Source organism: Perognathus longimembris, chromosome 10, assembly GCF_023159225.1.
Source record: "Perognathus longimembris pacificus isolate PPM17 chromosome 10, ASM2315922v1, whole genome shotgun sequence".
NCBI lineage: Eukaryota > Metazoa > Chordata > Mammalia > Rodentia > Heteromyidae > Perognathus > Perognathus longimembris.
The window spans coordinates 27696542-27710909 of NC_063170.1; the positions used below are offsets into that span (position 1 = coordinate 27696542).

Here is a 14368-nt window from a genome sequence, read left to right on the forward strand (position 1 = left end):
CACATATTTCCTCTTAAGAGTGAAATATAAAAAAATAGAAGGGAGACAAATGTGGTGATACATGCCTATAATCCCAGCAGTCTGAAGGTAGAACAAAAAAGATGGACAAATGGATGGTTTCTAGCCAGTGAGAACCTGTCTTAAGAAAAAACAAAAAAAAAACCCCACCAACATACATCATGAAGAATTTTATTAAAGCAGGTCTATATATGAGATATAAAGGGCATGGCTCTACAAATCTAGAAAACCCTGCAACAAAGTGTATTTACATAATTATATTAAAATTTTATACTCACAATAATTGTGAAAATAAAAGGGTTGCTTATGTACACAAAAATATAAAGCAACCCATTTTCCCCACCCACCTTTTTGAGACCAGAGTCCCACTAAGTAGCTCAGGATGGCATAGAACTGCTTTGGCTTCCTCAAGTGCTGAGGTTACAAGCTTGCACAACCTGCTAAAATGTTGCTGTTGAACGTCAATGCAAATATAAAAGCATTTTGACTACTTCTTAGAAAGTTTCATGTATTATCTTTCTTTGAAGGTCAAAATTTAACTGCTATCAGATATAAATAAAAAGTGACAAAGCAACATGGCATTCAAGAAGAGAACACTGTACCTGGAGCTTCTCTTTGTTGCTTGTTCGGATAATTGAAGTCAGAATGTCTGGCAAAGCTTCTCTTGGAAGACTATCTAAAAGACGTCTCAATTTAGCAACTGCAGGGACAGACATATCCAACATTTCGACTAACTGGAAGGAGAGAAAAAGTGTCTTTGTAATGAAATCTGGCATTGAGAATTAACATATTCAGATCCTTATGTAGGTTTAAGGTTTGAGCCTCCACCTTTGTTTTGAAACACCACTGATTTCTAAAGTGCAGGCATGTAATAGGCTTCAGAGGAAAGGACATTTTCAAAATATCAGTATGAAAAACAAACATAGTTCAAGTGTATTTAATATTTAAATTCTGTGCTATTTAAAATTTGTGCTATGATTTGAATTTTATTTTGAAAAAAATTCAAGTTTACAACAAAGTTGCAAGAACAAAGTACAATGAACTCCCATATATCTTAGATTCACCAATTTTTAACCTTTATGACATTTGCTTTCTTTCTCTCACTACCCCCATGCTATTGCTGAACATCTGCAAATAAGTACATCGTCACCCTTGTTTTTAAGGACAAGACAGTCTCTTACATAATCTCAATGTAGTTATGGTCTTCTGGAAACTGGTAATATTTTGATGCCACTGTGAGTCAATCAGGGGTATGGAATACTGAGTTTCTGTGTAACAGCTGGGTTAACCTGAATCTGAACACTGAGTGATTTTTAGAAGGAAAATAAAAACCAAAAAACCTTCCAGAGCACAACCTGGAATTAAAACAGATTAAGCCAAAAAGCTTATAGTCCTGTGATAGTCACTAGGACTATTAAAGAATTCCTTTTTTTCTGGCATATAGTAGGATACTCTTTCTCACCTCTTCTGAATATAGAGGCAGCTGAGTCTTAAGTTGGTGCTTAAAACAAAGGGAGTGGTTGAGTTTCTTTTAGGCAAAAACATTAAAAGTCACTGAAAGATTTGCCACCTTTCCTTCTTTTGCTTTAGTGTGTAACAAGGGAAGAATGTTCAGATTAATCTCTGATCCACTCTAGAAGGAAGATGTATCACCACACTCATCAGTTTTAAGCATGAAATGTTTATTATACTATGTGGTTGGGATTTTGTAGTTAACAGCAAAACTTAGTTTACAGTACTTCACAAATGATGTGCTAAATAAGTAATAAGCAAAGCCCTCTAAAAACATTGTAATTCAGAAACTTATCCATTACTTGCTAGGAATTAAGGGAATTAAAAGTATAGTTAGGATGAAAATGTTCAGATGGGGCAAACAAATAATAAAAATTTGAAGATCCTTGTTCCTAGGAATTCATGCTAAAAACCTAAGAACATAAAACTCATCCCCCAGCCTTTGCTGAGTGGGAATTACTTCCTGGACCAAATACACTCACTGTTCAGTACAAGAGAGCTAACAGATATTAGAAGGGATATTTGACCTCTAAGGCGATACAATCTATAAGACATCCTATACTAAGTGATAAGCACTAATAATGAATTGAGAAGTCACAGAGAAAGGTACACTAACCTTATAGGAATTGGGAAACTATGAATTAAATATGAAAATTTAGAAAAGGAAGAGTACTCCCAGCAGAGAACAGAAGGCAGTCTCAGAAATATAAAAAGAAGATGAGAGACTCTTTGCTATTCAATGAGGCAAAGTATATAGGCCTCAGACAAGTTACAAAGGGTTCTTGTACTATACTAAGAAATTTAACCTATACCCATGGCCAATTAGAACCTTTTACTCAAAGTAAAAGGATACTCCAAACTTCCTTGTATTTTCAGTTTGTTAGTTTTTTTTAAATTTGGACCTACTGTTGAATTTAAATAAAGTTTGGTAAGCACACAGATAAAATTTTTCCTAACTTCTGTTAGAAAATTCCTGTTGATGGGGCTGTAGAAGGAACTATAAAAGGGATGAAAGAAAAGTATTAATTAAAAATCTTACTACTTAAAAGAGGAATAATGATGATACCCAAGGCCAATGAAATTTATGCAAGTATTTAACATAAAACAAAAACAAGGCTGGGTACCAGTGGCTTATGCCTGTAATCTTCACTAGCTACTCAGGAGGCTGAGATCTGATGATTGCAGTTCCAAGCCAGCCTAGGCAGGAAAAAGTCCATGAAACACTTAGCTCCAATTAACTACCAGAAAAATGGAAGTGGAGCTGTGGCTCAAAGTGATAGAGTGCTAGCATTGAGTGAACAAGCTCAGGGACAGCTCCCAGACCCTGAATTCAAGCCCTACAACCAAAACCAAACCAAACAAAAAACCCTAAAACAATCTCCCCCTCCCCCCCCACTAATTGGATATGAATAAAAACCAGAAGCCAGGTGCTGATGGCTCTGCCTATAATCCTGGCTACTTAGGAAGCTGAGACCTGAGGTACTTGGCTTGAACCCAACCAGGGAAAGAAAGTCTGTGAGACTTATCTCCAATTAGCCACCAAAAACCAGAAGTGGAGCTTCAAGTGGTAGACCACTAGCCTCGAGCAAAAAGATCTCAAAGACAATACCCATGTCTGAGTTCAAGCTCCTATACTGGCTCATAAAAACAAAAACCAGAACAAAATTACATATAAAATGTTTTAATAGTGATAAAACTTATGATAGCTTCATGCTAAACATTACCTCACTGGTGCCACTGCAAAATCTTTACTTCTTTAAAAAAGCTTTCTATAGATTCAAATTGGAGAAAAGTAAAGGCAAAGTAGAAAAAAAAAAGCCACAAAACTGCCTCTAACACAAACGTGAAGGCCAAGGTGCCTTACTTAGGAAAGGAACTTGACCCCCAGTATCTGCCTTTCCTCAATATAGCATGCAACTTTCTACTTCCAAAGCAAGATGCCTTCTTCAGAGTACACTTTTAGCCCCCACAGAAAGTTCACCTCTCAACTTCTATATTTTCTGTTAATGCTCACATGATAGGAGTATGCTACTTCAAGAGACACACCGGGTACAAACACCACAGGCTGCAAACAACTCTTCATGGATTCCTCAAAGATCTACTTATAGTCACTGGATTATATCAATAGAAAAGTGGAAGATTATATTTCAAAAGATATTTCATTAAGGTTTGATACATAAGATGGAAAGAAGTTTTATCTAGAGTTAACCAAAAACTAGGCTAGAATTAAGACGCCTAGTGCTTGAGGTTTTTTTTTAATTTTTAAAAATGTTTATTATAAAGGTGATATGGCATTAGTTTCATGAGTCAGGTAGTGAGTACATTTCTTTTTGGACAATGTCACCTCTTCCTTCACTCTTCTATCTTCTGATTAGTCAAAGTCTTAGCCAGATCTGAAGTCAGTCCATCAGAGGCTTAATTCATAGCTGAGTGCCACCTACATCTCTAAAGCAATATAACTTCTATAATTGGAGCCTGGATATTTTAGTAATAAATAACTTGTGTAGTATTTCAAATATTTAGGTTTAATAATGATCTGGTTTGGTAACTCTCAAAGTTATAAAGAATGTTTTATTAATACCATTTAGAAAAATTTTAGACAGGATTGGCTAATATGTCTGGATGATTTAGGTAGAGTCACAGACAAAACCAAATTAAAGTATTACTAAACTATTTAAATGTGTGCCACTCAAAAACATCATTACCGGGTCGGTCTCAGCTCCCTAGTCCGGGCTGCAGCCCTGGCCGGCCAGCCTGCTTTTTACGGTCGAGATTCCAGTTTCTGAGTCTGGGCTGTGACCCTGGCCGGTCAGTATATGTTTTAATTCCCCAATGAGTCCATCTTTTTACTTGAAAAAACACACACATCACTACCTAATAGATTCAAAATATTCGTGGTATCAAAGAAACCAAAGACAAAAGAGTTTTAAGTAACAAGTAGAAGCTAATCACTTACCTGTACTGCGTATTTGTAAAACTGTTCTGACAGTTCTCCTAGCTCCTCCCTAGTTTTACAAGTGTTGGGAAATTCTTCAAGCCGGTCTAACTGTTCCACTTCAGCAACAGGATAGGGTTTCTCTTTTAAGACCTGGACAATCTGGAATCGGCATAGGCCTGTAATCAGCAAAGTATAATGGGGCTTGGGCCAGTTACTGCCCACGACCTGAACTGCCAGGGCAGCTGTCCCAATCCTGAAAAACAGGAAATGGTGGAATTACACATGTTCAACACAACTCATTAAAAGTAAAGAACATCTAAAGTGTAAATGAGCCCCTTTCTTAATTTAGCGTCCAGTAGGTGGTACATTGGGTCACTAACATCAGCATGCGATCTTACTATAACTGGTACCGCTGTTAAAAACAGGAATAGCCAGGCCCTGGTGGCTCATACCTGTAAGCCTACTTTCTCAAGAGGCTGAGACCTGAGAATCTAGGTTCAGAGCCAGCCCTGGCAGATAAAACCTCAAGACTCTCATTTCCATTTAACCAGTAAAATACTACACCTAAAGGCAAGGCTCAAGGGATAGAGTGGCAACCATGGGCAAAAAAAGCCAAGCCATAGTAAGAGGTCCTGAATTCAAGATCCAGTACCAGCAGAAAAAAATAAAATAAAATTAGGTATAAATTCCCACACATGTATTATTGAAGCCCAAAAATGTACAAGTTAATTGACAATTTTATAGCTTAATTCCAGAATATTAATATTTTAAATAAACATGTATAAACATCATAAACCAATCTAAGAAATCTGTTCTAATATCAGTTTTATTGCTAACATCAAATCAATTATCTTACAGAATCTATAAAACGTCTATACATCCACATTACAAACTTAGGTCACAATCTGAGATAACTCATTATCATGACTGGGTCTACATCTCAAAAAGATATAAACCTAGTTGTGACTATCACTTTACTAATAATTGGTGAAAAAGTTTTAAGTCTTAGCTCTTCATCAAGAAATTCAACATGTAAACTTAACTCACAGAAAGAATTACTAAAACTAAGCCAAAATTACATAAGAGATGCTTCCAGGTCAGAAACTAAAGTTTTTTCTCTCTACAGACATAGGGAAGGTAATAATTTCAGAAAAGCATCTAGTTTAAAGTGACTAGCACCCTGGGGTAATGGTAAGACTGGAATAATGCTCCTGCTCACCTCAAATGTGCTGAACTTTACAGGAGTACTGTATAGGAGTAGCTCAGTGAATGTGTTCAACTTGATGGGAGTACTGTAGTTGGTGAATGGGCTGAACTTCACAGGAATTTCACAGGAGTACCGTAGAGAAGTAGCTCAGTGAATAGTAGTAGCTCAGTGAATGTGTTAAAAAGAAGTCCTGTCTAGGAGAAGTTTGGTGGATTACCTTGCATCTTAGTGAACCCAGATTCCTTCTGTAGCAGTTTTACTTCCTGAGGAGTATGGGTAACCTTTGATTACCTTATACTACTCAGCTCATTTCGAGCTATACCTAACCTTCCTTGCCCTTTCTTGGTCATATTACATATAAAAGGAATAAAACCCAAATAAATTATTTTTGTTGTGGCCACTTTTCTTGAGTCACTAATCGACAGGTTATATTTTCCATTTCCTGAAAACCACCTCAATTGCTTGAGAAAGTTAGCAATATCTAAACTGATTGGAAGTCAAGTTAGACTACCAATTTACTAATCCTGAAAGAGATGTTTTGTTTGTATACAGAAACACCCACAGACATGAAAATAAATCCTTGGCTAAAGGGGTCTACAAAACAGAACTTGAGAAGAAACCAAAAAGAGAGACAGGCAGACACATAAGCTAAATCCAAACCTCCAGATTAAAAGGCAAATTATCTGGCTTATGTGATTGTACTAAATGTGGTAGTACTAAAAATAAATTTTCTTATAAAGCTAACAAAATATTTTTGCTTATAATGAAAATATGATGCTGTGTACTGGTGGCTCACACTTGTAATCCTACTCAGGAGGCTGAGATCTGAGAATCTCAGTTCAAAGTCAGCCTAGGCAGGAAAGTCCATGAGACTCTTATCTCCAATTAACTACCAGAAAATGAGAAGTGGCACTGTGGCTCAAAGTGGAGAACACTGGCCTTGAGCAAAAGAGCTCAGGGATAGTGCACAGGTCCTGAGTTCAAACCCCATGGCAGACAGAGAGAGAGAGAGAGAGAGAGAGAGAGAGAGAGAGAGAGAGAGGATGATGATGTTCCACTATGCCTCTGCTAAGGTTCCTAATGAGACAACGGTCTTAAATGTATTAATTGGTTGTTATGATCACACATAATGTTGGCTAAAATACAACCTTTTCAAAGTAAAACTTGACCTGCAAATTTATAGATGGTTAGAGACAGAACACCTGGTAAAGGAACAATGAAAAAGAACCATGTTTAATGTTGTGTTAGACAGTTATATTGTCTACTTGGTCCAAATAATTCAATTAATATAATTTCCTTTATGATCCCCAAGTCTTTATATTGTTAGTCATCCTTCTAAATATTCCTGTTCTCCTATTTTAACACATGCATTACTGAATATGACAAAAAGCAACTCTAAATCTATAACAAATTCAGATTCAAATTCATATATCCAAACGAATGTCTTTTGTTTTACATGGTAGCTCAGTAATAAATCTATACTATAAGAACTCTGATATTATCACAGGTCAAAGAAATCTTGAAACTCATAATTGAAATATACTACCTTCAGAGTTTTATAATATTATGCTATTTTAATCCACACAGGGACATGGTTTCTGTAATGTGGAAAATGGTTTACATAATAAAGGAGTTCAAAAAGTATTTTAAATCCATCAAATGCAGTGAAAGGAATACCTAAAAGCTACTACTAATTGGGGAAAAAAGCAGCTTTCTAAGATAAGGACAGAATGTAAATATTAACATGTGATTTTGCTTTTTTTCCCCTTTACTTTAAAGCCTTCCCTTTTTACTGGAGTCCTCAACCACCTGAGTCCTTTCTGAAATGACAGCCCAGTGTGCCCAGATGAGGAGAGTGAAGCACGCCCCTTACACCTCTGGTGAGAAACCCATGTTTAAAACTACCCATCTGGGGGAACAAAAAGCTTCAGAATGATCTGAAGTTACAAGAGACTTCCGAAACATTATTTCATTATGTATTTTTTGCTTCTCTGAGGAAGATAGCATTATCATACTACAAATGATACTACAAATGAGTAACTGATGCTGAAATTGGACAAACATTAAGTTATCCACCATTACAAGTATATTTAACAGCAACAGGGTTCCTGAATTAGGTTACTTATTCATTTATTTATTTTTTTGCTGGTCCTGGGACTTGAACTGAGGGCTTAGGCACTGTCCCTGAGCTTTCTTCTGCTCTACCACTTCAGCTGCTGCACCACTTCTGGCATTTGAAGTTAAGGGTTAGTTGAAGATAAGGGTCTCAGGGACTTTTTCTGCCCCTACTGGCTCTGAACCATGATCCTCAGATCTCAGCCTCAGAGTCCTCAGCCTCCTGAGTTGTTAGAATTACAGGTCTGAGTCAGGGGTGCTCAGTGGAATTAGGTTTTATGAAGGTTTTTATTTTTCGCAGCACTGGGAAATATGAATACATAGCATAAGTATAGAAATAATTATTACTATAACTTCTAAAAGCTGAGGCAGTAGAACCACAGCTATTAACATAATGCTTATATCTTAATAACAAAGAAGCACTTCTGCCAAAACTCTGCAAAAATTGAAAAGTTAATTTCTGAGAAAGAGCCACAGAAACAGCTTTTTAGTTCTTAAATAGTTGGTAATTTGGGGAAGAATTTGTCACCATTATGAATAATGATTTAGAAACAAAGCAGACATTAGAATAGCTCTGAGCTTTATAAAGCAGAAGAGGATCCTGAAATATTCCTTAGATGTCTAATGGTAGAAGAGGACTAATTCTGACTATGGAACTGTGCATCTATGTATAAAATACTTCTATTTTGTTAGACAAATGACAAGAGAAACTTAACTCTTATGGATGAATAAGAAAGCCAGCAGAGAATGAGATCAGGACTTGGAAGAAAGGCAGCCAGGGAATAAGAATGAATGACCTGAAATGCCTGAAAGGATATAGCACATGTAGTGCTTATCTATGCTTGTCTGTCTGTCTGTCTGTCTACCGCCATCCATCTTGTCCATCTGCTGGAGGATGGACTTCTCACTTGGTAGGCAAATGTTCTACCACTTCAGGCATGCTCCCAACCCTTTCACTTCTTAGTTTTTCAGATAAGGTCTTGTACTTTTACCTAGGTGGCCTTGGGACTATTTCTGCCTCGCTCACAGCTGGGACTTCAGAACGTGACACCAAGGAAACAATTGGTCATTTAGGATCCACTAAAAATACATTTCAGTTAGGCAAAGAAATGCAAAGAATCCTGAAGTAGCATAGGAGAAAAGTGCCACACTCTTTCAAAAAGGATCTTGTCAGGCAACATGCCTGCACAGTAAGTAGCATGCAGAAGGGACTGTGCAGCAAAAAAGGCAAAGGCAGTGTCATAGGGAATTCATTACTGTGTGGCAAGAACATGGAGGAGTAAATTCCTTCTACTGTTGGGAGGCTGATTCAGGGTACTCTATCTCCCAACCGGGCACCACAATCGTCTGCAAAGGTAACTGGCAAAACAAAACAAAAACACCCAAAACAAACAAATGAACAACAACAAAAAAACTTGCAAAAGGACAGATCTGTCTGTAAAGAAACAGACTAAAGCTATGGACAGCTCCATATCTGTACTTAAATCACTGTCTTTTTAAAGAGTGTTTTGAAAACCATGATGTTTCAAGACTTTGGAAAGTATTGCTAAGGATTATGGTACAATGTTTCTACATATACTTTCCAAGTATTGAACAATTTCTAAGTAACTAGATGATTTTAACAATAACTAAATGATTTACAGTGCTGAAAATTAAATGAAGACTTTTCATTATATGTTTACTAGTTTCAATGAGTTATCTAACACTTCTAGTAATTTAAAACAAAGGTAACATATTCAGGATCAGCTAACACAATATCTGAATATCAGTGATTATGTTCCATATGAGTTTAGTTACTGTTATTTTGGAATCATTTACATGAAAGAAAAAAATCCTCTAAAACCTTGCCAGAATAGTATCAACAGTGATTCAAATCTAAAAATGCCTAACTCTACTTTTAAAATTCAGTGTATTGGGGGGCTAGGAATATAGCCTAGTGGCAAGAGTGCCCTGGATTCGATTCCTCAGCACCACATATACAGAAAATGGCCAGAAGTGGCGCTGTGGCTCAAGTGGCAGAGTGCTAGCCTTGAGCAAAAAAGAAGCCAGGGACAGTGCTCAGGCCCTGAGTTCACAGCCCAGGACTGCCCCCCCCCAAAAAAAAAAATTCAGTGTATTGGGCAATCAATATTATTTCAGTATAAATAAAACAAAAGAAAATCTAATCATGAACTCTTTTGCCTCAACCAAATATCTAAGCACAGAAGGCAAAAAACAAAACAAAACTATAGGCAAAATAAGGTTTTAAGAAATGAGGTGAGGGCTGGGAATATGGCCTAGTGGCAAGAGTGCTTGCCTTGTATATGTGAAGCCCTGGGTTCGATTCCCCAGCACCACATATATAGAAAACGGCCAGAAGTGGTGCTATGGCTCAAGTGGCAGAGTGCTAGCCTTGAGCAAAAAGAAGCCAGGGACAGTGCTCAGGCCCTGAGTCCAAGCCCAGAACTGGCCAAAAAAAAAAAAAAAAAGAAATGAGGTGAAATGTTAGAAAACCGAAGCCCAAAACAATTTGTCAAAGAGTAATGAAACTTGAAAAATGTCCAATTCTAGTCATTCAAAACCAAAGTAAATAAAATGAAAGCCAAATATTTTTCATAATTGACAAAGACAAGGCTTTTACAATGTAAATACTAGACTATTGTGATTTGTTTTGTTTTAAAGGGGATAGCAATCTCCCTAGAGAATTTGAAGTTATGTGCATAGTTCCAGTGAAGTAAAAATAAGGCTATTTAACTCTCTTGAAATCCACTTTGTTAACAACTCTTGATTCGAAAATGAGGACTAAAGACAGAGGAATGATATCCACGCTTGCAAAAGACCTCAGGTGCAGTTAGATAGGAAACAGAAAGCTGGAAGCTGAGTTTAAAGATATTATTTGCTGGTTGAGAGCATATTATATAGATAACAGCATTGTCCAATAAAAATGTAAACCCCAGCAAGTAGTCAGGCCTGTAATCCTAGCTTCTCATGAGGCTGATATCTGAAGGATTGTGGTTTGAAGCCAGCCAGGGCAGAAAAATCTGAGGCTTTATCTCTAAGATAAAGGGGCAGGCTGAAGGCGTGGCTTAAATGAGCACCAGCTGAGCATGCCAGCCAAGCAAGCACAAGGACCAGAGGTCAAATTCCAGTACTGATTAAAAAAAGTAAGCCACATGATTTTAGTATTATTACATAGTGAAAACATTATAAAGTGAAAACAGGTGAAATGTTAATATTTTGTTTAATCCCAAATGTTTAAAACATTACCATTCCAATATCTCATATATATAATACTTATTAATCACCAGGACACTTTTATGTGTGTGCGTGACAATACTGAGGTTAAACTCAGAGCCTAGGCACTGTCCATTAGCTTTTTCATTCAAGGCTCTACCACTTGAGCCACAGCTCCAATTCTGGCTTTTTGGTAGGTAACTGGAGATAAAGAGTCTCACTAGCTGGAATGTTCAAAAACATGATCCTCAGATTTCAGCTTCCTGAGCAGCTAGGATTACAAGCATGACCCTCAGTACCTGGCTTAACAGAACATTTTTCATACTAAGATTTGTAAAAATCTGGTATGCATTACACTTTTACAGCATATTGAGGTGTTGCTCAGGACTAAGCAACTTCCTGGGCCTAAAGCAACTTCCTGGGACATAGGCCTTTCAATGCTAAAACTCAAGACCACCTATGCAAACCATGACAATGAGTCATCTCAATTTAGCCCAACTATATGTCAAGTGTTCTAGAGCCTCATGAATTGTACAGTCCCAGGTAGGCCAATGCACAACACAGCCATCTGTGAAGCAAAGTGCAAAGCAGTCCACACATACTTAACATTCTAACACACTTAAGAAATGAATGCTGTTATTTTCTAAATTGCAGATGAGTAGACATAGGTTAAGTCTATCACTTGAAATTATACAACTGATGCAAGACAATCGAATGGCAAGCCTAGAGTTTAAGAAAAAAAGTCATGAGAAAGATGGGCCACAGTAAGACATGAGAAAAGTAGCAAAGAAAAGGACACACAGGAAAATGGGAACTGGAAATGCCCTTTAAGAAGGACAAGAAAAAAGTCCTGGGGCGAAGAGCGAGGGTGGATGGAGTATATAAATAAAACACCCCAAAGTTAACAAGAGTCCTGCAGTGGGCAATGGGGGCAAGAAAACGAGGAAGGCAGTGTGTCCGGTGGAGTTCCAGACAGGATAAAAAGGAAAGGAGAAGAAAAACTGGACCCTAGGGAAAGGTAAGACAAGGGAGCAGTGAAGAGAGTACTCAGTGAGGATGAAGTTGAGAGTCCGGGCACAGAAGACTGAGGTAGGGAGGTGGCGCAGGGAGAGAGAGGTCGAAGCTAACAACGTTGACAGAGGTCCACTGAACCTTCTTGATGAATTATCTCACTGAGGTCCCAGGGCAGGCACCTGTCACCCCCACTTTCGAGGCGCAGGCGGAAGGGTTAGAACCAGGCTCGGCGTCCTGGCCCGGGAGAGGCCGCCCCGGGTGGTCGGGCCTGGGCCGCCAGCGAAAGGTGGCCCAGGGGAGGCCGCGGCCCACCTGTGCAGGGGCGGCAGGTCCTGCGTGTCGCTGGCCGGGTCGGGCGTGTTGGGGATGACGCCCAGGATGGTGCTCTGCAGCGAGGTGCCCTTCAGCAGGCGGCCCCGCACCAGCTGCAGGTTGCGGGCCGTGTCCACGCTGGTGCGCATGGTGGAGCCCGGCAGCAGCACGCCCTCGTGGGTCAGCAGCAGGGGGAGGCGGCTGGGAATCTGAATAGGGCTCACGGATGACATGGCGCAGGCAGTCAGCACGCAGAATTGTCCGGGAGAGCGGGTCAGACAGCAGCGGCCGCAGGAGTTGGAGCCAAGCACCTCACAGCCGCCACCACACCGCCCCTTCCGGCCCCCAGGCCACGGCCCGCCCCCAGGTCCAGACGCCGCCGCTTCCGGCTCCTCACTACGGCCCGCCCCCAGCTCCGAACGCCACTTCCGGCCCGCCCCCCTCCAAACGCTGCTGCTTCCGGATCCGCACTACGGCCCGCCCCCACCTCCTAACGCAGCTTCCGGCTCCGTACTACGACCGGTCGCCAGGTCCGCGGGTAGGCGCTGCTTCCTTATGGAGACTTCGGGTGAGAGTCTCCTCTTGGTACCCTGGAGTCCTCCGCTCACTCAGTGCTGGGAAGCATAGTAATGTTTCGACTCCGTACACTAGAAGTGTTTTCAATTGACAGTTCGGTGAATTTTTCAGATTTACAAAACGATTGCAAAGCTATGGCAAAGGGTTTCCGTGTAACTCCATTTAGCTCCTTCCAATCCCCATCGTGCATAACCAGGGTTCTCTGTCAAAACCAGGAAGTTGGCATCGCCCGTTTTTGCTGGGTTTCTCACTGCCTTCTGTAGAGCCCACCAGTGTCCCCCTACCTCCATCATATCTCCTAGGTCTTTTGTTTTGCTTGACAATGGCCTTTGCTTTCGTTTATCTTACTTTATTTTGTCTTTTTTTTTTTTTTTGCCAGTCCTGGGCCTTGGTGAGGGCCTGAGCACTGTCCCTGGCTTCTTTTTGCTCAAGGCTAGCACTCTGCCACTTGAACCACAGCGCCACTTCTGGCCATTTTCTGTATACATGGTGCTGGGGAATCGAACCTAGGGCTTCCTGTATTGGAGGCAAGCACTCTTGCCACTAGGCCATATCCCCAGCCCCCTTTATTTTGTCTTTTAAACCATGATACTGCCAGTCACTGATGGCCACACCTGTAGTCTGCGCTACTCGGGGAGGCTGAGGTCTGAAGATTGGGGTTTCAAAGCCAGCTCAGGAAGACAAACCTGAGAGATTCTTATCTCCAGTTAGCCAGCAAAAAGCCAGAATTAGAGGCATGGCTCAAGTGGTAGAGTGCCATCTGTGAGGGAAAAAGCCAAGCCAGAGGACAAGACCCGAAGTTTAAGCCCCTGTATAAGCGATCACCCCTTCATCCCCCCAGATTATTTTGTGGAAGTTTCCTCTATTGGGATTTATCTGATGTTTCTCATGATTATCTCAGTGGTGTAGAAATACCAAACTGCACACTAAAGGTGTGATGTGATATAGTGTCATATGGTCCTGAATTTAAGTTGCTGGCTTGGTGAACATGTTCTTTCAAACCGGTCCATATATTTCTGTGATGAGATTGCAGCCCACTTGGGAGAAAACCAAGAATCTGCATGTGAAGTATTTAATGACTAAGGCTTTTTTGGCTTTAGTCATTAGAGAGGATCTTAGCTCCTTTGAGGGGATCTGCATGTACTTCTTTCATTTACCCATCATATATTTATAGGTACCTGCTGGGCACTAATCTAGACTTAAAGACACATTGGTGATAGAGATGGACCAGGTCTCTGTATTCAAAGAGTTTCATGCTAGAGAAGCAGACAGAAAAGAAGCCAACAAAAATGCCAGTTTCCAAAAATGGTAAGAAAAGTAAGTACAATGAGAAAAAGTATAGGTGTGTGTGGGGGGGATAAAGAGTTTCCAGAAGGTTCCTCTATGAGTGGAGACCTGAAGAACAGGGTGGCCCATGGACAGGTTCCATGAGGTGTTGGCAGGAGAATGTTCCAGGCACAGAA

At 39.9% G+C, this 14368-nt stretch overlaps 1 protein-coding gene across 1 annotated transcript in view; it reads right to left on the reverse strand.

Moving 5' to 3' along the window:
* The window catches only part of Lonp2 (lon peptidase 2, peroxisomal), an 85847-nt gene extending 73176 nt beyond the window's left edge, over positions 1–12671 (reverse strand). The window contains exons 1-3 of the mRNA XM_048355663.1: positions 12330–12671; positions 4487–4721; positions 621–752 (exon numbers count right to left, since the gene is read on the reverse strand). Coding sequence (XP_048211620.1) covers positions 621–752; positions 4487–4721; positions 12330–12562 — 600 coding nt within the window. The 5' untranslated portion in view covers positions 12563–12671. The remainder of the gene's footprint in view (positions 1–620; positions 753–4486; positions 4722–12329) is intronic.
* Positions 12672–14368: the final 1697 nt, after the last annotated feature.